Genomic DNA, 27176 nt, shown 5'->3' with positions numbered 1-27176 from the left:
AATGCAAGCAGAAATGGTATATGAAATCTGAGAAGAATAATTGAGGGTAGGCACTAGCCCTGCTAATTATTGAAACATCTCCTAAAGCTGCAGTATTTGAAGCAGTGTGTTGTTATCACATGAATAATCAAATCAGTGCACAAGATTACACCCCATTCTTCTATCTATATAGAAGAATGTGTCGTATGATAAAGGTGGCATTCAAATCAGACAGCTGGGTAGCCATCTGAGAAAAGTTAGGATGCAACCTCACACCTCACTCAGAATGAGTTTCAGAGGATCAGGTATTTAAATACAAGAAATGAAGGCATAAAAATTCTAGAACAAGCTATGAGAAAGTGAATTTGTTTTTGAAAAATTCCAGTGAGAGGAAAGCCTTTCTAACTATAACATAATACCAAAAGAAATAAAAGATCGGTATGAATTTGACAGCATAAAAAAAGTCTTTACATTCGACTATGCAGATTTTATAAATGTGCAGTAAAAGTATTTGTTTAAAAAAACTTCTCCATGGCGAAAATTTGACAAAATGGGAACAAATGTGTATATATCACAGTGGTGACAGATACATAAAAATTTATACAAATATATTTATGAAAGTGGATATTAAAAAAAGACAACCCATTGTGAAAATGGGTGAAAGAATAGGAAGAGATAGCTGTCACAAAAAAATTAAATAGAAATATACATACGTAAAGATGTTTAATTTCATTCAGTTTAAGAGGATGGAAAATTAAAGCAAGGAGATAATTTTTTTAACCTATCAAGTTGGCAGAAAAAAAATCTGGTTACTCACTGTTCTGTCAAGCATGTTGGGGAACACTGATGCTTTCCTTATGAGAATATCAATGTTGGTATACGTTTTGCTTAAATAGTTACTTTTGCTGTTGCCTGTGCAGAGCATCATTATACTGGCAAAAGACTGTTAATCTGAATATTCATCAGTTGAGCACTGGTTAAATACCTTCTGCTGCACAGAACACATGGGATACTATGCAGACGGAAAGAGAACGAGCACAGGTCCCTGGACAGCAGTGACCCCCACTCTTAGGGGGTTCTGGGTGGCTTGGAAACAGGAATATATTTTGTGCCTTTGAAGATTTGTCACAGTTCGCAGCTCAGTCTGACTATTGAACCTTCCTTATAGTTGATGTCATGCTAATATCCAGCCTTGCTTACTTTTTTCCTTCTGTGTTTTTCGTTTGCTTATTTGTTTTGTTTTTTTGTTATCATTTATTTTAACTGCAACTTCAGCTCTTAAGATGAGACAAATGTAAGCGCTGCTGAATATGTAAGCTTGGTAGTCTCTGAACCAGTTTGCTGGACAGTATGAAATTTTTTTTCTTCTTTGTGTATAGGTACGGATAATATTTCATTCCTTTTGTTGTTTGGGGAAAGGCCAGAGGAGGATAAAGCTATAATCCATTTAACTGAGGATTATCCCCCGTCTCCCTTCACCTCTCCTCTTTGTCTTTCCTTATCTATTTACCTCTCTCTCTTCCCTTCTCTCCCCTCTTCTTCTTTCTCTCCTTTCACCTTCTTATCTCCCTCTCTCTCCCTCTCCCCCTCCAAACACACAGGATGCACTTGCAGCCTTGGAAACTCCAGGAGGTGCCAGCCAGCAGAAGAGGAAACTGAGTACACCGCTCTCAGAAGTTATTGTCAGAAACCTGAAACTTGCTTTGGCAAATAGTTCTCGAAATGCTGTCGCTCTTTCTGCCAGCCCTCAGCTAAAGGATGCCCAATCAGAGAAGGTAGAATTAGATCTCTTATTAAAAGGGAGTTTTAGATAAAACATTTAAACCTATAATGGTTGATCCGTTTCTTTTCTTTTCCACGGGCAGGAAGAAGCTCCAAAGCCCCTTCACAAGGTGGTTGTGTGTGTGAGTAAGAAACTCAGTAAGAAGCAGAGTGAACTAAATGCGATTGCAGCCTCTCTAGGAGCTGACTACAGGTATTTGCACAATTTTCTCTTTGGTGGTGATATGGCCCAAATTTATAGGGAAACCTTAAGCTGTTGTGAGGATCTACAAAGAAACTATTTTGGCTTTCACTATGTCATATTATCTACAAAATCTCTCCAATTGACTTTTAATTGACTACGTCCTTTTAAAATACTCTCTCCCATGTCAATTCACTCTTATATGTGTGTTTTTAGGGTATGTTTAACAAATACATGAGACCCTATTTTGTGCCACTAAAAATCCTTGTCTTTAGCGAGTTTACAGTCTAGTAATACATTTGGGTCTGAGAGTAAGCATGTTTTTAAAATTTAACTTTAGTGATTTTCAAATTAGAGCCCTTCTGTGAATAGTACTAAGTCCTGCAGCACTCCTGAATTTAAATGGTCTTTTTTGAGGATGTTTTAAATTCTGTGATTTTTACTACATTGGAAGCATAGATTATCAGATCTGCTGTCATTCTGACAGCCAAGCCAGAGCTGGGTCTCTAGCACAAGTGGCGTCAATATCAGGGATTGAGAGACGCTTGCCTATTCCAGCCAATCCTGAGCTGACTGTACTTTTCCATTGTCTGTGGTGCTAGCCTTCTTGATCGCTTGTTTTCAGCCATTCATACCTAGCATAGTGATTGGTCTTTGAAGAAACAGTTGGAGCAATATGATTAGCTTCATCGTAATTCAGTTATCTTTCTGTATGCTAAAGAAATTAGATTAGGAGAATATAAAAATAAAATTTATCTGTGACAATTATAAGCATCTTAGTATTTAATTCATCTGTTGTAGAAGAGTGAAGCTTTCTTACTTTAAACTATGATCTGTATTTATGTATTATTCTATAACATTATCTATAATTATATTACATAATTACCTAATGTTATATTTATGTTATTTATTACCAGTTGCTAAGCAATTAGTATTAGCCAAGCATTATCTCGTTTCATTCTCACAATAGCCGTATGAGGGTACACATATTTGTCAAAGTTGAATGCTTCCTTGGATATTGTTTTTCTATGTGGATTTGATGTGAGACTTAAAAGGAAAATATAAGACTTGTGTTTTTCTAAGATTTAAAATGCCAGTCTTCTCAGGATGAAAAATAAAGTACGTTGCTGAAATTCCTAAGTAGGGTTTAACTGGCCAATTGCATTAGAGTTTGTATTAAATGTATTCCTGAAGTGGATTTCTGAGACTTGGTAATGAATGAGAGAGAAGAACTCTTTTAATATGTAAAGGTTTCAGTATCTCTGCGCTCATGGGGTAGTCAGTTCTCAAGTGAGGATGTCCCAGGTGTTCTCTTCCATAAGCTAGGACCAGAACGTCCTTTTAAAGAGATCATCTGACGCTGTCTCCTGCCTTCAACATCCAGACGAGATCTTCTCAACATACCAAAGCAGCATTCCATTTTTATTGCAAATATTTATATGACATTTTTTCTATTAAAACAGATTTCATAAATATAACTTACCTACTTTTATCATTAAAAAATTCAAGTAGAAGGCACATAATAATAGAATGTATGTTTAGGGGAAAATAGAATATTTATATTTTTGCATTCATATGTAAGATCACTTCAAATGCTACAACTATGAGGCTGAAACAGACATGGAGACTCAGATACCACGAGCAGCATTTCTGTTTGTAATATGATTTTACCAAGGGTTCTTCACATTTGGCAAAGTTTCAAAGTAAGCAGGGTAGTCTTACATCAATTACTCAGTACTTGAATGTCTGGTATATTAGTGTATATTAAAACTGCAAAACTTATAAGCTGTCTTCATATGTAAAACAGGTTCTAGACTCATCTAATTATAAACAACTTTTTTTTTAACCTATGAGAATTTCTTTCGGAACATTGGAAAATCATGTAGGGATATTTGTATGTATGACTATTGCCCAGAATTTCTAGCAGCCTTAGACATTACAGATTGCTAATAGCACCCCCAAAATACAAACACAACCACAAGCACACCACAGATTTCTAAAGTAGTTCCTGAAAACACTGATCTGTGCCAATGACTGGGCAGATAAGTTTTATTAGAACACAGTCATGCCTGTTTTCATATTGTCTATGGCTGCTTGCATACAGCAGGACGAGAGTGGAGTAGTTGTGAAAGGAATTGTGCTGCAAAGCCTTTTAAGAAAAAATTTGCCAACTCCTGATCTGTCTACATCTAATATCTACAACCATTCATAGTCTGTCCTTGAAAGACCTCTGAGGACTAAATCGCGTAGTTCCTGTATTCATAGTGGAGTTGAATAGTAGTAAACTACAATGATTCAGGCAAAAAGTATTCCTCTGTTTTTCTGAATTACCTTGCTAATTTATTTAAGTTTTATTGTTTTACCTCACAGCAGAAATAGAAACAGTTATTAGAAAGACTAACAATTCAGTTAGCAAGGGTTTTTTCACTATTACTTTTAAGGGTACACGGGCAGTAGGAAAGAGAGATGTTTATAATTTAGGAGGAAAAGTCCTCTTAAATACTCCTCCTTACTAGTTTAACTTGGCTATTTAAAAAGTTCAGAGATGTTTCTTATTTAGGAAATGGAAAGTATGTTGTGTCCATAAAGAGAAATGTCTGTTTATTTTGATTATATTTAGAAATACAATTTTTATTTTCTCTTTTGTTTTTACTTGATCTTTTGAAGGGTGACACATTTTGCTTTTTTTAGATTATTTTCCTAGGTCAAGGGAATATTAAATGGGAAGAAATCAGGAGCACAATATAATAGCTAAGAGCGTGGGTCTTGAAGTCAAAACTGACTTCACTACCGCTTAACTCACTGAATATCCTTGAACATGTTGCTTTAACCATGTCCTTCAGTTTTCTTATCTGTAAAATGGATAAAATAATACCAGTGCTTTAGGATTGTTGTGAGGAATGGATGAGATAATCATGTGTAAAGTACACGGTCTGTTACAGGGCGCAGAGCAAATGTTCAGTGAACAGTGACAGCCGACAGCTGGTAGGCAGAGTTGGTACTTTGCCATTTCATTAATTTGAAATACCTTTATTGTTACCATAAAGTGATACGACAAAAGAGAAAACTGAAACAGTTCAGAATAGAATACAGAAGAAAGTAATATTTTAACAAATATCCTTCTAAACATCTCCCAGTGTTTATATACCTAGAGATACACGTATAAAATTTGACAGTGAAATTGGAGCCTATCATTTAATGTTTTTGCTTACTCTGGTTTTTGAAAGTTTTGTGAAGGTCACATTAGACAGTAATAATGATCTTAAGCTAATGTAGATACTTCAGTTATTCAATTTTTTGTATTTGGTTGTTTCAGGTGGAGTTTTGATGAGACAGTGACTCATTTCATTTATCAAGGGCGACCAAATGACACCAATCGAGAATATAAATCTGTAAAAGAAAGAGGGATACACGTTGTTTCAGAGCACTGGCTTTTAGAAGTAAGCAGTACTTTTTTCCCTCCTGTCCATGTTAACTGAAAATGTATACAAACAGTATTTCAAATCACAAACCCATTTCTCTATATGTAAACAAGTTTGATAACCTTAGTTAAATTGCACATTTCATTTCTTTGGCATCCAAAATGTAAGATCTTTAATCCTTAAATGCATAAAGAGTCTTTAACAGGTGTTCTTTCTGATTCTCCAGTTCTTTTCACAAATTAAAAATGATATGAAAGAATACTTTATAATAATTTGAGGAGAATTAGTTTAGCATGCCAATGCAGTTTAGGAATGTTTTTCTTCTTTCCTTTTCTTTTTTTTCTGAATATTCCCTGGAGTGTGATTGATATGTTGGCAAAAGCATAGAAATAGAATTAGATTTTATACTTTAGTGGCCAGGACACTAAAAAATGAGGACAGTTTAATTGTCATTTGTATGATGGACTTTTTAAGTGGCAGGTGCTTTTCAAAGCTTTAATTTTGTGAACTTTTGCCACCTTAGAATATAACGTATTGGTTGTCTTTATCCTACTTAACATCGTTTGTTTGCTAAGATTTTTTTTCAGTCCTGTTTTAAAGCACACCATTGTATTGCAGTGTGCCCAAGAGTATAAACATCTTCCTGAATCTCTTTATCCACATACTTATAACCCCAAAATGAGCTTGGATATCAGTGCAGTGCAAGATGGCAGACTCTGTAATAATCGACTGCTCTCAGCTGACTCAACAACAAAGGACGATGAGGTAGATACTATGGATGGCATGTTCACCCCCGCTTTAAGCTGAATGTATAGTTATATATTGCTGTGAAACCTTATACCAGGCTTGGTTTGAGAAATTCTCATTTTTCTCCTTCAATAGCCAGATGATTTGCCTTTAGAAGAAAATGATGTAGACAGTATGACCACCAATAATAAAGAATCAGCAACATCAAATGGATATGGAAGGAATGAATGTAAAGGAGGTAAAATATTTTGAATTACCCCCCAATTTTTTTTATAAATACCTGTCTTTCATATAGAATGCTTCCTTTGTATCAGATGGAAGAATAAACTTATTTTCTATGTTGCTAAATACAAGTAAAGCATATATTTAAGGGTTGAATTAAGGTTCCAGTTATTTAAGTAATAGTTGGCAAAGCTTTAAGTGATTTAAGTGTGAAACTTGAAATCTGTGGAACCAGGTGCTTTGCAGAGTTACTGTGACACAGCCCTAGTCTGTTAAAGTAGGCGGGGTTGGCAGTTCTTTTCAAAAATTTGTTCTTTGGTTCAGTTCTTTCCAATAGTTTTCAGAAAGTTTTATTGCATGTACAATATATTTTAACATAAGTTCACATGGTTTTAAAGATATGGAAGGAGGTGTGAAGAGTTTCTCCCACCCTTCTGATATTGTTTTCCTATGGGTCCTTCTAGAGCTGTTTTATGCATACACAGTCATCAACGTATATGTTTTCTCCTTCTCCACTTTTAAAAAAATACATAGGTGGTAGATTACTATATATGCTATTTTATACTTGATCTTGATCTTTTTATTTAACAATTCAACTGGTGGAGTGTCATATTAGTATATAAGGAGCTTCTTCAGTCTTTTCCCCTTTTTTGGCCACTGTGTGGTATTCACAGTATGAATGGTCCCCTTCATTTACCCAGTCCCTTGTTGGTGGGCACGTGGGTTATTTCTAATTTTTTACTGTTACAAAGAGTGCTGCAATGGGTAATCTTATACCTATCGGTGTCCTCTTTTTAATGGATTAATATTTTCTAATTTCCTTATTTATCCTGCCCTAGCAGAGCTCTCCCTATCTTGACTTACCTGTTTAGTTAGTCCCACTCTGTTCATTCCAAAAATGTTTATTTAGTATCTTCTTCAGTTTTTAGTCTATAGGGAAACCAAAGATAAATATGTTGTGGTCTGTAGTTTTGAGGACCATAGGGGAAAATCACATACATAAAAGACTTTAATGTACCTCACGGTGTAGGACAGAACGTGAGAAGGTGAGAAGCAGGCAGGCAACTCTACAAAAGTTTGATGACTGCTGGTCTTAGCAGAGCATCTTCGAAGCTGTGCAGTCCTCATAGGAAGGGCTGCCTTCATGTTCTGCAGTTTTTGTAGTCTTAGTATGTTACTGTAGCCTACAGCAAGTATTCAGTGAATGTCAAGTTAACAAATCTGTGTTCAGCCAAATCTAGACAAAGTAGTTAATGTGAACGGGTATGACAAAAAGGAAGAACATACCTTGATTGGTGTGTTTTTGTTTGCAAGCTCTGACACAGACCTTGGAGATGAGAGAGAACTTCCAAAAGCAGCTGCAGGAGATAATGTCTGCAACGTCAATAGTGAAACCCCAAGGGCAGAGGGCTTCGCTTTCAAGAAGTGGTTGTAACAGTGCCTCTTCAACCCCTGACAGCACGCGCTCTGCCCGCAGCGGACGAAGCCGAGTCTTGGAGGCACTGAGGTACGCGCCAGTCGCTGGTGGTGGAACAGTTTTTCCTCCTTCCCTCCCTTGTTCCAGGCAGTTGTAGAATTCTTACTTGGGGACAGTGAGCAGAGGTTTGTTCCATATGAAACACCTGCTTCCAGTGAGGCATGATTAATACATTTTACTACCTCCCCTGAGAAAGAAATGATTTTAAGATCCAGTTTGCCTTGTTTGAAGTGGATTCCGTGGACAGTCCTGTGTTCTTAGTATTAGATAATATTAATAGTAAATACATAATATATAAAAATTTAAGCAGTTCTTTCTTACTGGAACTACGTGCATTTTGTATTCTCTTTACAAATGTATCTTCTAGGAGAAGTGATTACAGATCTTGATGTGCTGTGACTTAAGTTCAGTAGCATAACTTCATCTTTTTTTTTTTGAGTGAAGGTAGATTTATTCAGAGAGATACATTGAAAGGCAAGAGAAAGGGCATGAGGTGTGGGTTGGGTGCTCAGATTAAAAGTAAGTACACACTCCACAGACAGAATGTGGGCCGTCTCCGAAGAGGGAGAGAGAGGGGCGGCCAACTTCATCTTTTATTTCATAGAAAAATCTCTAATTGTGTGATGAGTGTTATAGTACTTATATCTTGAACTGATTAATTGAATTACGCATTTATCTTACTTTAACTCTATCTTTCATGAGGCCAGTTCTTTATCTGAATACTGAGCAAAAATGGCTTTTTGTTTAATATTCTTCAGATCATGTTTTGTCATTAGAGAGAGCCTAAATCTTGTACCAAGTCAGAGTAAGTAAATATTCTCTGAGAATATTTAGGCCATCTTGTATTTGAGGCAGATGAACTCTGGGAATATCATCAGATTTGGCAGATTATTTTTACTAAGAATCCATTGTGTATATACAGTGAAATACTCAGTACATACATTGAAGGAAATTACTTGGGGTTATCTTTACTTCCCAGTGGAGTTGTTAAAATTACACCATAAAACACACTTCACTCTGGCTCACTGTTTGACTCTGGGAGGTTTGATTACCAGTAGCCACAAGGACCTCCTTTTAAGGCAGCCTGTTAACATTGTGCTTCCTGTGTACTTATGGTTATTTCAAGTGGTAAGTATACAACTACTGACTGGTAAACAAAGTCACCAGGTTTCCGAACATTACTATGTTTCCCTAGCCCTATATGGTTAAGAGAAATCCCCCCCTTTTTTTTAAATTGAAATGTAGTTGAATTACAGTATTGTGATAGTTTCTGGTGTACAGCAAAGTGATTCAGTTATACATATGTATATTCTTTTTCCTGCTCTTTATCATTATAGGTTATTGCAGGATACTGAATGTAGTTCCCTGTGCTGTACACTAGGACATTGTTCATCTATTTTATATACATCACTATTATATATAATAGTGTGTAAATCTGTTAATCCCAAGCTCCTAATTTATCCCTCCCCCACTTTTCACCTTTGGTGACTGTAAGTTTAAGAGCAATCCTCTTTTTAAACTCAGCAGTCATTCCACAATTTTTAAAAATTTTTCTTGACAGTAAACTTTCCCCTTTGAAATTTTAAATAGGACATTCAGTCAAAATACGTGTTTTATTTTCTAAGTAAAACAGGTAAGTTTCTGGGAGAAACATTTTAAAAAGAAAAAATTTCCCAAGGTTTATTTATTCAATAAATGTTTTTAAGTGTTTATTGTGTGCTAGACGGGAGGCATGTAAAAGTGCACCACTAATTTACAGTCGAGCTTAGGGAATTTACATGTGTGGATTTTACTATGGCTGTTTGTTAGAACTGTCACTTTTATTTCTTAGGCAGTCTCGTCAGACAGTACCTGATGTCAACACAGAGCCCTCCCAAAATGAACAGATCATTTGGGACGACCCTACAGCCAGGGAGGAGAGAGCAAGGCTCGCCAGCAATTTGCAGTGGCCTAGTTGTCCCACACAGTACTCTGAGCTTCAGGTTGATGTCAAACAGTTGGAGGATTCTCCTTTCCAGAAGCCTTTACATGATTCAAAAATTGCTGAACAGGGTAATGAGAAAGAAATCTATTTAATTGTTTGTATTAAGTACATGTTGACCTCTTAAACAGATAAGCATCTTGTGATTCTCTGAACTGTACATGCAAACGAAAAACTTCAAAATTGATGTTTCTGATTTAATTTAAACTTTTAAAAGTCAGAGAAATAATTGTAAATTGAGGTAATTTATCAGTAAATTGATAAAAGTTATTTCATTCTTAAATTTGGAAATCAAGATTAGGAATTTCTTTTTCCCAGACCTTTTTCCAGTCTTTTTTGCATTTGTGTAGTTAATGCTTAGTTTTTCTCCCAGTCACCTTGTTCTCATTTGAAGTCTTCTTCTAAATTCCACCCAACACATACCTACATTTGTTCATTGAATTTGTGTGAGTTTCTCTGAATTCCCTGTTTTTTCTTTCCTTGGGCTTTACCTTGAAAGCAGAGTGCTTTCTATCTTTCATCTTTGGTCATCTCTCCCCTACCTCCCTTCTCTCTCACATCCCATGATTTTTCCTCTACACTAGATATATGGATTTCTCTCTGCTTTTGGCTTTCTCCAAGTGTGGAATTGCTCTCATTTTTAAAATTTAGGTTACATTTTACCAGTGAAAGCTTGGTATTTAAAGAAACGGCTAGAGAAGCCCATGGGTAACACCATTTTCCCTTTTAAAGCTAATCAATTGCACTTATTTATAAGCTCTAGAAATAGGCTACTTCTTTTGCATGTTCTTTTTACATTCCAGAATTTATGTTTAACTGTATCTTGGCTAAGACAGATGAGAATATTTCCCAGAATTTGTTCCTAATCATATTTGGGTAACATCACACAGCAGCATTTTTTTTTTTTTGCCCTCAGCTGTCTGTGATCCTGGAAACACGTGTGTGACTGAAGAAGCCGCAAAACACCCAATCGCTGAAGAAGTGGAAACTCCCATGAAAGACAGCCACTTGATCCCTACACCGCAGGCTCCCAGCATTGCCTTCCCTCTGGCCAACCCGCCTGTGGCTCCACACCCTAGAGAAGAGGTTTGTTTATCCTCAGTATGGTGATAAGGCTTTTGGATATTGCTGTTTTGCTGTGTTCAGAATTTGTTGATGATATCAAGGATTCATCAGATGTTGAAAGCTACATTTCTTTGTACTCTCTTGTTATTTCTGTATTTGATAACTCAGAAGACTAAAATGTCAATATAAAAGAATCGTATACCTGATAACTTTTTTTACGTTAATTTTTTCTAAAATAAACTCTTCCATTCCAGATTATAACGATAGAGGAGACCAATGAAGATTTAAAAAAACAGTACACATTTCAGCTGTCATCTCTGAATCCTCAAGAACGTATCGATTATTGTCATCTGATTGAAAAACTAGGTACAAGTATTTTCCTGAGGTCAAAAATGTCCCATATGTTAACCTTATTTGGAAGTCACATGTGGCTGATATTGATATCATTTGTAAGCTGTAGAAATTGAGATTAAAAAGACAGGTAACTTGTCTAAGGCTGTACATTGAGTCAGCACTGGAACTTTGATTTTATAAAGCTCTAATCTAAATCTAAAGTCACTGGGTCATGGGATTGAAAGCTTTAGATTGAAACCAACTATTATGATTTGAGACTCTCTTGTGCTGCTTTGAGCATTTGTTCATTGTTGAAACCTCGGACAAAATTAACGAAATTATAAACTTACAATATAATTAAAACCACATTTTAATGAAGTTGAAGGGACAGTGATACCCGGAGAGGAGCTCCCTTTGGTGTGATAGTCTTACTCCACCAGTTGTCAGGCTCTCTATCGGACACCATTCTGGAAGCCACTCCGAGCAGCGCTGTCCAGTAGAAATGGAATATGAGCCACATATGTCACTGGAAACTTTCTAGTAGCTACATGTTTAAAAGTAAAAAGAAACAAGTGAAATTAATTTTAAACATATTTTACGTAACCTAGTATATGCAAAATATATTCAGCATGTAATTTGCATAAAATATGTGAGAGAGTGAGATATTTTACCTTTTTTTCCTGCTGAGTCTTTGAAATCTGGGATATATTTTACCCTTCTAGCATATCTCAGTTTGGACTGGCTGTGCTTCAGGTGTTAGGTAACCATATGTGGCTAAAGGCTACTGTATTGGACAGAGCAGCCCTATAGAGTTAAGAACATCATAGGAAGAGAACTTAATGTGATAGCTTTATACATAGCAAACATTAAGAAATAATGGTTTTTTATAATAGTGGCCCTGAGTCATCAAGAAAGATTTAGTATCATTTAGTGCTACCCTTTTAAGTATGTGGAGAACCGTGATACACTTTTTTTTTTAGGTTTCTATTAGATACAGTTGTACTCTTGAGAAGCTATGTTTCATGGAAACTTTACTCACATAGAACACTTTGTGTTGGAGCTGTAAGTTAGAATTGCTAAGCTTTACCTAGAGCTCAGCAAAATGGAATGCTTTCGCATGTCTGTCTCCTACAGTTTGTTCCATCTCTGTAAACTGTTGGCAAGAGTAGTAGCAACTAACGGAGACTTATCTAGAGGAGGACAGAGTGCAGAGGCAGATGGGTACAGACTCTGCTGGAACTGGGAGTCTGTGACTAGAGGGTTTTTGATACTAGAATGCATAGATACCCTTCATTGTATAAATGAAGCAACTGTCGCCAGCTGCCCAACTGCTGTACATAAATAAATCCATTATGTTGTCTGGATCACAGTATAAATTTGTTACATAGAATTAGATATTGATATGAATAATGGAATTTTTACCGTCTTGTCCTTCCGTCGCTGTGATCCTGGGTGAGTTACTCTACCTGTGTCCTCATGTGTAAATTGCAGATAATAACAGAAACATACCTTCATAGAGTTGTGAGGATTAAATGAGTTAATAATCTGGAGCACTTTCTTTAGTCCCTTGCATATTTGCAGTAAGTGCTCAGAAACTCTTGCTGCTATTATCATTAGAGACCTCTGTAAAGCATGAGATCCAATGTTTTGTTGAAATCTTAGGAAGTCCTTAATACAGCTCTGTCTAACCAGTAGTCAGGTTAACCTCTGAAGTATAAACCAAAAGCCATGCTTTACATAAGCTTATATTTCCTTATGCCTTCTTTCCTCAAAGTCAGACTTCATACATACGTATCTGAGAGGAGGGTTCAGCTCCCACCTGTTTACACTAGGTAAACAGAGGTTTACCTAGTGTGTGTTTTGCTCCCGAGTGTCTGTGTTGATCTACTGACATTATTTCCACTCACAAAAAATCTCTTTTGCTTTTAGCTGTAGATGCTTCCTTTTGACCTCCATCTCCCTGGTTATATATATTCAGTGCTTGAAATTTGCTATGGTAGTTGAGAGACTTAACAGGTGCAATGACCAGCTGCAGTTTGTGGCCTTTGTAGTCTATTTCTTTTTATATCTTAATTGTAACAAACCAATGGCAGACAAGCAGGAAAGTGAAGATTCACTATTGAGATAGGAAGGAGTTTTTGTTAACTATAATAGATCTGATAATGGCATTATAGCTGTATAAGAAAATTTCCATATATTTTAGAGATGCATACTGAATACATAGGAGTAGAGTCAGATGATGTCTTATATTTGCTTTAAAATGGTTAAGCAGGAAAGGCGGTTAGATTCAAGTAAGGATGGCAAAACTTTGATAATTTTAGAACCTAGGTAGTCAGTGTATGGAGATTCATTTTACTGTTTTATCTACTTTTGTGTTTTAAATTTTCATAATAAACATTATGTTATTAAAAAAATTTGTAAAGTAAAATAATTGTCAGTCAAGGGTTTTTGGGTTTTGGGGGGCATTTTGTTCATAAGTAATTTCTATGAATAGTTGAGATACATTTTTCTGAGGAAAAATTTAAGAATCAATAAAGTACCAATTTTTCTCTAATTAAGGTGGATTAGTGATTGAGAAGCAGTGCTTTGATCCCAACTGTACACACATTGTTGTGGGACATCCGCTTCGAAACGAGAAGTATTTAGGCTCAGTGGCAGCTGGGAAGTGGGTGCTTCATCGCTCCTACCTTGAAGCATGCAGGACTGCTGGGCGGTTCGTGCCGGTGTGTATTCAAATTAATGTGAAGGGTGGTTTTTCTTTAAAAGTAAACATCTTAATAATTGGTTCCAGTACATATAGTGACTGTTCATGTAATTGAAATAACCAGATATGACCAATTAAATTATACTAATTTTATAAGGTTCCTGTTAACAGTTAAAGCAAAAAAATTTGAGGATCATAGATGCAGATTCTTAGTTATATCAGTTTTATTTACTATAATTTGAATGGATTTTTTTTAATTGAAATAACATTAGAAAATTACAGGATTATCTCATAAGCTTTTATCTTTATTGCCAATCCATAAAATATTAACTAGTGACTTGAAATATTTTGGTTCCTAACTGACTTTCACAGTAATATCTATCATGTAGTTTTTGAAGTTTTCAATCAAGATCCCTTAGGGATCTCTTCTATAGACAGGTAATCAAGCTGTTAATGTAGATCTCCTCTGACACCAGGTCCTTCTGTGAAGTTCATCTTGCAGTAGGTGAAGCCTAATGATCTTAAATATTACCAGTTGCTAAGATGTAGTTAAATGTGTTTCTTAGAAAAGTATGCAATATTTTTCTGATTTCTAATTAAAACCAATGTACTTGACTCTTACATGAAGCCAAATTAATCTACATTTCCTCCATGCTCATAAACTGATGCTTACTCAGTACTCTTTGTATTTATAGGAATTGAATGTGTAGCTTTTATAACTCTCACTGGATTGTGACCTCCTTCAGGATATATTGTAGGAACTCAAAAGTTTGTTGGGCTAATTCTCTAGGAAGAAGACTATGAATGGGGAAGTAGTTCCATACTTGATGTTTTGACTGGAATCAACGCACAGCAACGAAAACTAGCACTTGCAGCAATGAGATGGAGGAAGAAAATCCAGCAAAGACAAGAATCAGGCATTGTCGAGGTATTAATGTATATAATTATGTAGGTAGTGTAAATGGTATTCAGTGTCATGACTATTCCAGGTTGTAAAATTTTTTTTTATAAATCTGAAAAAAGCTGTATGTTCTTATTTTAAAGGCAGTTTGTTTTCATTACAGCAAAATCAGAAAATGAAACATAAAAACAAATCAAACAGAACAAAACAGCCTCCCTTAGAGCACCATCAATTACTGTGACCATCCCCATGTATGTTTTTCCAAACCTGCATCGTCTATCTGTGAAGCTAGCTATCAAACAAAATGGGATCATTACCACATTATTTTGTAACCTGTTTTTTTAAACTAAATTATGAACATCTTTTCCATGACCATAAACACACCCCCACACTAGCATTTTTAATGTTTAAGGAATATTTTCTAAGCAAGACATTATTCCAGGTGCTGCAGTTTATATATGAAAATGGGCAAGATCATCTCTGCCCTCATGTGGGTAACGGTTTTTTTCCCTTTGTATCATTTAGGTCATTTCCATATTTTTGCTTTTACAAACAATGATGTGATGGATCTCTTGTAGTTAAATGTTTGTATACACTCATAATTTTTGAATGATCGCATTGGTTACTCTGTTTGTCCCTCTGGGTTTACTCCACATCCTTCTTGGCCTTGCTCTGTGGCCCACATCACTGGGCTCACTTACCTTCTGGTGATGGGAAGCACTAGCAGGACGTTGGAGTGGGGCAGTAGAGGGAGATGGATGATGTATTCTGACTGCCACCCTCCCTCCTTGTGGATTTTCATTAGCTGCATTCTTGTATTGATGATGGCTTTTGTGTGTGGGCACCCCTCCCAGAACTCAGTTCTCAGCTCACCCCATGATACTGTGCCATTCCTTGTTGGTTTACCTTAACCTTGTCTTGGAGCATTCTTCATTAAACCCTTCTCACTTACCCCAGGAGAGTAGGCTGTAGGGGAGAAAATTTTCCCTCATTCCCTTCTAGGTTCTTTGGCTGGTCTAAGAATCAAATTGACATATGACAGATTAACAGGAGAAAAACCAAATTTAATTTTGTTAAAGGGAGCACCATAAAAAAAAAAAATGAGATCCAAGGGTAAGTCGGGCAGATGAGGCTTACATCTCATCCTGAGCTAGGGAATGGGGTAGGAGCTTGAGGCTTCAGAGGGCAGAAGTGATTCACAGGATGATAAGAGCAGATGTTTGGTAATTAGATGTTTGCCCTGCCATACAGATGGATCTTTCACATAAAAAGCTGTCTCTGGTAGCCGTGCTCTTTCTAGGCCAGGTCCCCTATCTGAATTCTTATAGGTAGTCAAGGGAGAGGTAGAAGTTTTTCTTGAATCTGCTGGGCCTTTTTTTTTTTTTTCTTCCTGTTTTTCCACTATATGTTCATGCATTTATTTTATAAAATTTCCCAGCTTCTAGGCATTATCTCATTTTTTCTTTTATTTTGCTCTTGAATCAGCAGTTAGTTACTGGAATTCCTTAAAACTCTCAGTTTTATGAAGGTATCTTCCTGCTTTGCTTTTCTTGAACCTCTTCTCTCCTTTTCCACATCTTGGATGGAGTCAAGCAGAGGTTGATTCCTGGTTTCAGGAAAGAGCGGGCCAATAAGACCAGCGAGGATGGGGAAGGCTCCATAGATGATCCAGGGCAGGTGGGGAGAATACATCATTAGGATCATGATGAGGGGAGATAGGACTGCCCCAATATTAGCAGCAATTCCCAGGATTCCTGTAGCTGTTACCCCATAGAAAAGAAGGATATTTAGCCATTTGTGGCCCTTCACTCCAAAAATCAGAGTTTTATCATTGGCATAAACATTTCCATTGCATTAAAAACAACAAAATACCTAGAAATAAACTTAACCAAGGAGGTTACCTATACTCTGAAAACTGTAAAACATTGATGAAGGAAATTGAAGATGATACAAAGAAATGGAAAGATTTCTTGTGCTTTTGGATTGGAAGAACCAACAGTGTCAAAATGGCCATACTACCCAAAGCAATCCACAGATCCAGTGCAACCCCAGTCAAAATACTCCTGACAATTTTCACGGAACTAAAACAAGCAATTCCAAAATTTATTATGGAACCATAGAAGACATCAAATTGCCAAGACAATCTTTCGTAGGTTTTTTTTTTTCTTTTTTCTTTATGTTCTCTTTTCTTGTGGTTTGATGACTAGAGAAGTTCCTTTAACATTTGTTATAAAGCAGGTTTGGCGGTACTGAATTCTTTTAGCTTTTGTTTATCGGTGAAGCGTTAGATTTTTCCATCAAATCTGAATGAGAGCCTTCCTGGATAGAATATTCTTGGTTGTAAGTTTTGCCCTTTCATCACTTTAAATATATCTTGCCACTCCCTTCCAGCCTCTAGAGTTTCTACTGAAAAATCAGCTGGTAACCTAATGGGAGTTCCCTTGTATGTTATTTGTTGCTTTTCTCTTGCTGATTTTAATATTTTCTCCTTATCCTTAATTTTTGTCAGTTTGATTACTGTGAGCCTTGGTGTGTTCCCCTGTTTAGTTGATCCTGTGTAGAACTCTCTGTGCTTCCTGGACTTGGGTAACCATTTCCTTTCCCAGGTTGAAGATGTTTTCAGTTATCTTTTCAAAAATTTTCTCAGGTCCTTTCTCTTTCCTCTTTCTGGGACCCCTATAATGCAAATATTACTGCTTCATGTTGTCCCAGAGTACTCTTAAACTATCCTCATTTCTTTAACCTTTTTTCTTTTTTTCTGTTCTGCAATAGTATTTCCTCTAATCTAGCTCACTGATCCATTTTTATGCCTCATTTAATCTATTCTTGGTTCCTTCTAGTGTTTTTTTCATTTCAGTTTTATTCTTCAACACTGTTTGGGCATTCTTTATATTTTCCAGCTCTTTGCTAAAAACTTCACTCTGTGCATCTGTACTTCTCTTGAGTTCTCTGAACATCTTTGCCATCATTACTTTAAACTCTTTCTCAGATAAATTGCCTATCTCCTCATCATTTATTTCTTCTGGGATTTTATCTTGTCCCTTGGCTTGTGAGATACTCCTCTGTGGCCTCATATTGTCTGTCTTTCTATTTGTATTTTTAGGTTGGTTAGTTACGTTTCTTGACCTTGGAGAGGTGGCTCTCTGTGGGAGACGTCCTATGCGTCCCATCAGTACACTCCTCTCTTGTTACCCAAGGGCCAGGGTTCAGCTGGTCCCAGTGCAGAGTCTGGCCTGTGTTTGTGGATTCCTTCCACAGGCTTTGGGATTGTTGCTTTCTTATTTCTGGTATCTGCCCCTTGTGGGTGAGGCTGGACTAGAGGCTTATGCAGGTTTTCTGGCAGGAGGAGTTGGTGACTGCCCACTGCTGGGTGGAGTTTTGTCCGGGACCTCTGGTGGGTAGGGCCATGTCTAGAGGTGTTTGTGGCTCAGGAAGTCTGCTGGCAGGTTGAGCTGTGTTCCCACCCAGTATGTTGTTTGGCCTGAGGCTTCCCAGTCCTTAAGCCTACAGGCTGTTGGATGGAGCTAGGCCTTCGTGCTGATGATCTAATCAAGATGTCAGCCTCCAGGAAAGCTCGTATATATGAACACTCCTGAAATGTCCACCACCAGTTTTTATGTCCCCTGAGTGAGGCACAGCCATCTCCTACGTCCCCAGGAGACCCTCCAAAACCAGCAGGCAGGCCTGGCCCAGGTTCCTATGAAATTACTGCCTCTGTCCTTGGACCTGGCACGCACAAGATTCTGTGTACGCTTCCCAAGAGAGTGAAGTCTCTGTTTCCCCCAGTCCCATGGGGCTCCTGTAGTTAAGCCCCACTGGCCTTCAAAACCAGATGTCCTGGGGTCTCCTCTTCCTCCCAGTGGTGGAACCGTGGCCTGGGGAGCCTGAGATGGGGCTCACAACTCTTACTTCTGGGGGAGGGCCTCTGCAACTTGTTCTTCAGCTTGTGGGTCACTCACCTGGCGGGTATGGGGCCCAATTATATCACATGCACACACCTCCTACCGTCCCACTGTGGTTCCCTTTATGTTTCCAGTTGAAAAAGATCATTTTTGCTAGGTTCCAGTCTTTTTTTTTTTTTTGATGGTTGTCTAGCAGTCAGTTATGGTTGTAGTTGTGAGGAGAGGCGAGCTCATGGTCCTGCCATCTTGACTGGCAGTCTTCTCCTCCAAATTGTAAACTTTTTAAGAAAATATGCTTGACAAAATAATAATTCTATTTTTTATCCCTTGGTTGATATACTTAGTTTGGGCATCCGAAATTCAGCTTAGTGTTAATTCCTAATTCTTCTAATTGTGTTCGACAGTAAGGTATATATCTATATGTTGATCGTTCTTTTAAAAATCATTTATATCTGTAAAATGTGACCCATACTATATTTCTTCCAAAGAATCTCTTCAGCATCTATCTCCAGGGGTTCTCAGCTTGAGGTCCACCGACTCTCCCAAAGTTTATAGATCAAATTCAAGAAGGAAAAAATACATCCTTGTTTTTACTAACCTCTAATTGAAAGTTCACATTTCCTTCATTAGAAGTCGAGGCAACAAACCACAACACTATTAACAAGATCTGTGACTCTGCCCCATGGAAATCAGATATTTTTGCTTGTGTTAACAGTTGCAAGTATCTTGAAATATTGTTCATCACTACTTAAAATTATAGTACACACAGATGTCCCCAGGTTGTGATGGTTCAACTTGACGATGGTGCAAAAGTGGTACACATTCAGTAGAAACCATACTTTGAATCTTGTATTTTGATTTTGAACTTTTCCCGGGCTAGCGACATGCAGCACAGCCCTCTCTCGTGATGCTGGGCAGTGGCAGTGAGCCGCGCGATCACAGGGGTGAACAAGCAGTACACTCACAGTCATTCTGGCTTTCCCTTTCAGTAAGGCGTTCAATAAGTTACATGAACTAGTCAGCCCTTTGTTAAAAAATAGGGTTTGTGTTCGATGATTTTGCCCAGCCATAGGCTAATGTAAGTGTTCTGAGCGGGTTTAAGCTAGGCTGCTGTAAGCAATGGTGTTTGATAGGTTAGGTGTATTAAATGCATTTTTGACTAAATGATATTTTCAACTTATGATGGGTTTAATGTAGAAGCACATCTATTATGTCATAATTTTTTAAACATTTTGATAATTTTCAATAAATGGTTTCCTTCGTAATACTTTATACTTCATTTTGAACATTAAAAAAATTCATGTGGTATGGAAATTCCATCTCAATAAAACTGTTATTTTTAAAAAATTACTTAGAGGACAGAGCCATAGGTTTCACTAGACTGCTAAAGGGGTCCGTGGCTCACAAAAAGGTTAAGAACCCTAGTTATATCGTCTTTTGTGTTGTATTCTGAGTTCTCTGCTGTCTCCAAGTCCTTTTTAGCCTTGATTCTCTTTCATGTTTCCAGTTTGCACTTTCAAGAGAAATACAGTGGAGATTCCATCTAATCTACTGTTATTTAGGCTCTACTCTTGATTAATTGTAAGAAAAAAATACTAAAAAAGGCTACACAAATGTCAAGTTGCTTTAATGTTACCTAACCATTAAATCATTTTCCTTCATTCTTCAAGTATTTATTGATGACCTACTATGTACTGTGCACCATGGCTGTGTGTTTCAGAGTATTCTGACCAAAACAGTTACTGTGTTCCTCAGAAGTAAAGGTTATAAGATTATTCCTTGACATAAAACTAAGTCTACAGATGAAATGTATTATTTGTATTATTTTGTCATTTATTTTCCAAATAATTTCAACACTGATTATGTTTATTTGTAGGGGGCGTTTAGTGGATGGAAAGTTATTTTACATGTTGATCAGTCCCGAGAAGCAGGATTCAAACGCCTTCTTCAGTCAGGAGGAGCAAAGGTTTGTATTAAATCAACTTACTGAATTTTTTATAAGGATTATTTCTAACCAGGGTTACTGTGATCAGTTCTTGATTCTCTTCGGCGTTTTGTGAGATGGTAATCCTCACGTATAGATTGTACAGTTGAACGACTTCAGGACACTGACAGATTGTGATGCTTCTTGTTTTTCCCTTAGGTGCTACCTGGTCATTCTGTATCTTTATTTAAAGAAGCTACACATCTCTTTTCTGACTTTAATAAACTGAAACAAGGAGACTCAGGAGTAAATATAGCAGAAGCTGCTGCCCAGAACGTGCGTTGCTTGAAAACAGAGTACATTGCTGATTATCTTATGCAGGTTTGTAGGATCCTATCCTTGACCTCCTCATGACCAAAGATGTGCTTCTCTGCGTAGAGACAGAAATACACAACAAAACCCTCAAGCGTTTGCTCCCTGGAGGGCTCACTACGCTCTGGTTCAGAATTGGCCTGTGTTGGGTGATTTGTGTGGGCAAAGAAAAATCTTCCTGACACAGGAGTGCCTAAATGCCAGCAGGAATCAGCAAAGTATGGCATGTGGTTGTAAATGTCTTACCACAAAGGATTTGAAACAGAATAGTGTAGAAATAGGGGGAAGCCAAAACCCACCTGTTTTGTGATCATTGCTGCTTGGGTTTGGAAGCTGGTCAGGGTTTAACAGAAGGAATGCCTGAAACATCAACAGGAAGCCTCTGTCCTAAAGCAGTGGGATTCATACCGACCAGGAATTAGTTAGCCAGTCCTAGCTCTCCTTGAACACCTACATAACTTTTTAAAAAATCTCAATTTGTTAAGACGTGAGGTTTTAAAATTCTACCCATTTGGAAAGGGCAGGGGTTGGGGGAGTGTGGAGGACCCTCCTGTATGTACCTCATCCCCCCTGAAGTTCCTGATCGGGTGCATCTAAGATGAGCACCACTACTGAATAGTCACCTAAACTGTGCAGTGCTAAGTGTTTGTACAAGTGCTGTCATTTTTTCCCTTACATATAAAAGAGTGTGTAGAACATACGTCCTGGTTAACGAACAGCAAAATGTCATCCCAGTGCCCAGGGTAAGAAATAGAAGATTGAGAGACCCATAGGAGCCCCCCGCTGCTCCTCCCCGCTTGCATCTCCCTCGTTCCCCACCAGAAGCAATCACTGGCTGACTTTTGGTTATTCGTGTCCTTGCCTTTCTCAGGGTTGTAAAGTGCATCAGGTACTAAATGTCTGGAGAAACGTATAGAGGGAGTGAGCTGCTCTGTATTTCTGCATCTGAGTTCATGATTTCCTGTCCCTTGCTCCTATGAATAGGTCAAAACCGAACAGTTCTGTAGGGTGAGGCAGTAGGCTCAGGAGGGGAGAGCAGCAGCTTCATGTCAAGTTCATGGCCAAGATAAACCAGGCATAGGTAAGACTCTGAGATAGGCTCACCCTAGTATTCTCACTTCAGGTTAAAAACTAGATGTGGTGGCTGCAGGGATCTTGGTGATGACGGCCTTCAACGTGTCTTCAGTCACATTGCTGCAATCTGGTTGATCACGCTTTGTCTACTTCTGTGCACTGCCGTCATCCCAGGAGCTCCATTCATCATCCTTTGTCTCTCTTCTCTGTTGGGTCTCCTGTTTCTGAGTCCCGTGTCATCCTGATACGCTCTCTCATGTTGATGGAGGTCTTGTCTAGTAACTTGAGAAAGAACACATGGGAGGTAAATTGCTTACGACTTTCTATGTGTGAAAATTCTTTTTTCTGTGCTCACATTTGACTGAAGTTTGGCCTGGCGTCAAATTCTAGGTTGAAATCTGCTTTCTGTTAGACTTTTTGATTGCTTGTCTCCTTGCTTCTAGTATTGCTGTTTAGTAGTCCAAAGCCATTTTGATTCATAATCCTTTATATGTAACTGTAAACTAGTAGGAAGTTCTTTTTGTCCCCAGTTTTCTGAAATTTAAAATGATACACTGTCATGAAGGTCTGTGTATATATTGCTGAGCAGTACAGATGTACCACAGTTAGTTTAATCGTTAACCTACTGAAGGACATTTGAGTTGTTTCCAGCTTGGATCTATGATTAAAGCTGCTGTAAACATTTGTGTACAGTTTATATGTGAATGTTAAGATTTCACTGCACCGGGATGAATGCCCAAGTGTGTGTTTCCAGAGTGGTCATAATTCTACATTCCTACCATGAGTGGATCCAGTTTCTCTGTCCTTATCAGCATTTAGTTGTTTTTCATTTTAGCCATTTCAGTTGGTATATAATGAATGATCTCTCTTGTGGTTTTGACTTGCATTTCCCTCACGGCTAATCAAAGTGAACATCTTTTTGTGTGCTTCTTTGCCATGTTTATATCCACTCTTCATTGAAATAAATGTTCATGTCTTTTGCCCCATTTTCTAATTTAATTGTTGTTTTTTTTTTTTTTACCATTGAGCCTTGACAGGTGTTTCAGATGCCAGTCCTCTGTTGGATGTGTATTTGTGCATATTTTCTCTCAGTCTATGACTTATCTATTTATCCATTTACCTTTATCCTCTTATCAGGGCTTTTTGCAGAACAGTTTTTAAAAATGTTTTATAGTTTTTACATTGTATGTCTATGATCCATTTTGAGCTAATTTTCACAAAAAGTGTAAGGTTTAGGTCAAAATTTGGGGTTGTGGGTGTTAGGGTTTTTTGTTTGTTTGTTTGATTGCTATGGCGTGTCCAGTTGCTCCAGCACCATTTCTTAAAAGAAGTATCCTCCATTTAGTTGCATTTGCACGTTTGTCAAAATTCAGTTGGGCATTTTGTGTGGGTCTGTTTCTGAATTTCCTGTTATGTCCCACTGATCTGTGTGTGTCTTTCCTTCTGCAAGACTGTCTTAATCACTATGTGTATAATAAGCCCTAATATTGGGTAGTGATTCCTTCCTATTTATTCCTCTTTGTCAATATTGTTGCTATTCTAGGGCCTCTCTCTCTCTATATATATATATATATTTTTTTTGCCTGTACCTTTATTTGTAAATTTTTAGATAAGCTTGTTCATCTAAAAAAACACCTTGCTGTGATTTCGATAGGATTGCATTAATCAGTTTGAGTGATTTACATCTTTACTGTGTTAAGTCTTTCAGTCCTTGAACACAGCTCATCTCTATTTGGGTTGTCTTTGATTCCTTTCATGAACAGTTTGTAATTTTCAGTATTTCCGTTTTGGAGGTGATTGTTTTACTGAGAGTAGATCATAGTCTGCTTCTTCGTGTGTGTAATAATTTTGGATGTATCCCGCACATTGGGAATCAGTTGTAGAAACTAGATTCTGTGGTGTTCCTCTGAAGAGTACCACTCCATCTGTTTAGCTGGCAGTTTACTTGGCTGAGCTCCTGCCGTGAGTGGCAGCTCAAACCTCAGCTTGGTTCCTGGAGCTTTGCCTTGAGTTGCTTTGCACATACATGATTCAGCGGTCGAGCGAGGCTTTGATCAGCATTTATAACACAGAGTTTGGGTTTCTGCCCTCCCACTTTCTGGGATCTCCCGTGTCATTTTCTAGTGCTTTGGTTGCCGTTCTGTCCTGTGGTTCTTCAAGGTTTCCTATTAGAGTTTTAGCCAGTTAGTGTGACCCAGCAGGGCTTCTCCTCAGGCTGAAAGACATAAAAAATGAAAAGAGGAATTCACCCTCTTCCATTCCTTTCTTTCCAGCTGTCAACTCCCCTCAAGTATTAGCCTGATTTTGTTTCTTCTACAAAACCTTGTAGTAGTTGCTTTTAATATATTTTGGCTGGAAGTTATACTTGTTATCTGTAGAAGAGTTAAATCAAAAGGCAACTATCCATTATTTTGTGGTGATTCATTTTCATGTTATCTAGTCTGCCATGTTGCCAGAAGATTAAGTTTTATTATACTTTTAATAAGAGAAAAGGTCCTTATTTCAACGTTGGTAATAAGGTTATAAGGAAGAAAAATGCAAAGGTTTCAGACTTAAGTGGAGAAGTGTATGAATTTTGGCTTTGCCACCTGTTAGGTAGGTAACGTTGTGTTATTTAACCTTTTTTTATCTGTAAAATGGAGAATAAAAAACCTATCTCACATGTTTATTGTAAAAATAAAGTAAAAAAGATTTTCAAAAATTTACACTAAGCATAACTTCTCACGCTTAAATGATAACTATTAACTGTATTTTACTGTAGTTTCCATATTCAGTATTTAATCTATACAGATTAAACCATTAAGACCTGAGCTGGCCCCACTCTGCCTGAGCTTATAAACTTATTTTTTTGATAAAAGGTGAAATTTTGTCACAAAGGATCTGTTCACTAAAGGTGACAAGTGTTAAAATTGCTACCTTGAAAGGAAAATGTTTAAGTTTTTCTGGTCAGAAAGCAGAGTAAAGGAATCTGTAACCTGATGAACAGTTTGAAATCTGAAAAAACTTTTCTCCCTTTTACAGGAATCCCCTCCTCAAGTAGAAAATTACTGTCTCCCAGAAGCTGTCTCACTTCTTCAGAACAATAAGGAACCTGGGCCTGGATCCTCACAAAAGAGGAAAGCTCCCACAGAGAAAAATAAAATCAAACGACCTAGAGTGCAGTGATCGCATTTGCTCAGTTACCAGCATTAAATGTTTTTAATTTTGTACCCTGGATGTTACTGTGATGGATTTGTATAGTGCTTCAAAGACAAGAACCTGAAGGATTCGGCTTCAGTGTAACAACAGTGGCCCTGCTTGAAGTGTGTTTTTAACACCTGAAACTTTAATCACTGAAATACTAACTGCCCCTGAATGGAAAGGTGCCTGAAATAACAACAAAATACAGCCCCTCAGCTAGCGTGTCGTTAAACCACTTTGTCGTGTGTAAGGGGCTCTTTGTTTATTTATTTTCTTGTACATATCTGGGTCTGTAGCTTAGTGGAAGTTTTAGCAAGGTGATGGATTTTGCCTTACAATGTCTGCTTTAATTCACAGCGAGGAAGTTGTCAATTGGGATTTATTCGCTTTTTTCGCCTGAGTTCTATCTTCTCATCACCATTTTACCTCTTTTTAACAGGAGCCTGAGCACAAGGTTTAATGAGGAACTGAGGCTTTAAACTTAAATGTGTGTGTATATATGTATATGCATGTTTGTACAAACTTCTCTATGATGTCTGCCAAGTTTGGGCACTAAAACTTGGAAAATAAAAACAATGAAGAATAAAGTAGTGACTCAAAGTAGATAAGTTCAAATAGATAAGTTTTTAAAAAGAAATAAAACATTCTGGTATCTATTCTCTTATTGAAGCCATAAAAGGTTTGTGAAACGTAGCCTAAAAAGCACATTTCTAGTTACGTTTCTGGTGTTTGCTGTTTATGTGCAATATTGTGTCTAGTGGGTTAAAAAAAATAAGGAACTGCATAATTGCATTAGCCTTTATTAATCTAAACCTAACCACCAAATACTGTGTGCATTGCCATAATTTTCCAAATATAAAGCTACCTCATTTTGTTTAAGGGACAGATCAGTTAGGACTGTAATTTTGATGCAGACTGTTCAATTCCTAGTGAGTTTTTGAAAGGCAAACTCAAATGGTGATGGATTAACCTGGACACCAAACCACATTGTCGTCAGATTTTCGTCTAAACAGAGGAAGGGGTACCCCTGTCCTGCAGACTGTCCTGCTTTGAGCTAGTTCACAGCTGCGGACCTCACGAGGAGGTGGTTGCGGTTAGAGGAGGTCCTATGGGTGGGGCCCTAATTTGGCAGAACTGGTGACGTCACAAGGAGAGACCAGGAGTTCCTGGCACAGGGAAGGAGGCACCGCGTGAGGACACGAGCAGCTGTCAGCACGTCGGGAGCCGTTCCAGAAGCCCCGGCCATCACTTCGACCTTAGACTTCCAGCCCCCAGAACTGTGAGAAGGAGCTCAGATCTGTGACTTCTCACCCAGAAGGACACAAGCCACCGCTCTAATCCAAACCTAGCTTTTCACAGAGAAGCCTCTCACTCGGAGGTGCTTTCGTACGTCTTGCTTTACGTCAGGGGTTGGCAAACTCACTCTGTAGAAGCGCAGAGAGTAAACGTGTTGAGCTTCATTGGCTGGTCTGTGGCATTTTTCCTCCAATTCTTTAAAATGTTAAAATATTCTTAGCTCAAAGCTGTGCAAAAATAGGCAGTGGGCCATAGTGAGCTGACCCCCACTTTTCCATCTCGGTCTGTCAACAAGCAACACCCTCAGCTCTGTTTTTCTACTAAGAGGAGGAGCAGCCTTTTGGCAGCGCCATCTCATGCTTGTGTAGCATCAGGGATTCTGTGATTAAAAGTATCACGTGTTTTAAATGTGTGAGGTACTCATGGGAAGAAAAGCCATGGTTGAGGCTTTTTCAAACCATTAAAGAATGTTGAAGAAAACTTTTAAAGCATTGGAAACTAATAAACGAAAAGAGAGAATTAAGCAATTCTCCTGTCAGTATGAACTGCATTTCAGGATGACCTCTCAGCTGAGGAAAAATGCTTTAGAATAATTCCAGGCAATAAGTGCAGAGGACAGGACAGACGCAAGCCA

The 27176-nt window shown here is 37.8% G+C and overlaps 1 protein-coding gene across 3 annotated transcripts in view; it reads left to right on the top strand.

Moving 5' to 3' along the window:
* The window catches only part of TOPBP1 (DNA topoisomerase II binding protein 1), a 54081-nt gene extending 28179 nt beyond the window's left edge, over positions 1 to 25902 (top strand). For all 3 annotated transcript variants that reach the window (XM_072954389.1, XM_006214562.4, XM_072954439.1), the window contains 14 exons: positions 1581 to 1754; positions 1845 to 1954; positions 5259 to 5382; positions 5983 to 6129; positions 6247 to 6349; positions 7648 to 7840; positions 9642 to 9862; positions 10708 to 10877; positions 11111 to 11222; positions 13749 to 13912; positions 14684 to 14821; positions 20573 to 20662; positions 20840 to 21001; positions 25088 to 25902. In XM_072954389.1, the coding sequence (XP_072810490.1) occupies positions 1581 to 1754; positions 1845 to 1954; positions 5259 to 5382; positions 5983 to 6129; positions 6247 to 6349; positions 7648 to 7840; positions 9642 to 9862; positions 10708 to 10877; positions 11111 to 11222; positions 13749 to 13912; positions 14684 to 14821; positions 20573 to 20662; positions 20840 to 21001; positions 25088 to 25231 (2052 nt within the window). In that variant the 3' untranslated portion in view covers positions 25232 to 25902. The remainder of the gene's footprint in view (positions 1 to 1580; positions 1755 to 1844; positions 1955 to 5258; positions 5383 to 5982; positions 6130 to 6246; positions 6350 to 7647; positions 7841 to 9641; positions 9863 to 10707; positions 10878 to 11110; positions 11223 to 13748; positions 13913 to 14683; positions 14822 to 20572; positions 20663 to 20839; positions 21002 to 25087) is intronic.
* The last annotated feature ends 1274 nt before the right edge of the window (positions 25903 to 27176 follow it).

The sequence above is a fragment of the Vicugna pacos genome, chromosome 1, assembly GCF_048564905.1.
Source record: "Vicugna pacos chromosome 1, VicPac4, whole genome shotgun sequence".
NCBI lineage: Eukaryota > Metazoa > Chordata > Mammalia > Artiodactyla > Camelidae > Vicugna > Vicugna pacos.
This window is presented reverse-complemented; position numbering and strand designations above follow the sequence as displayed.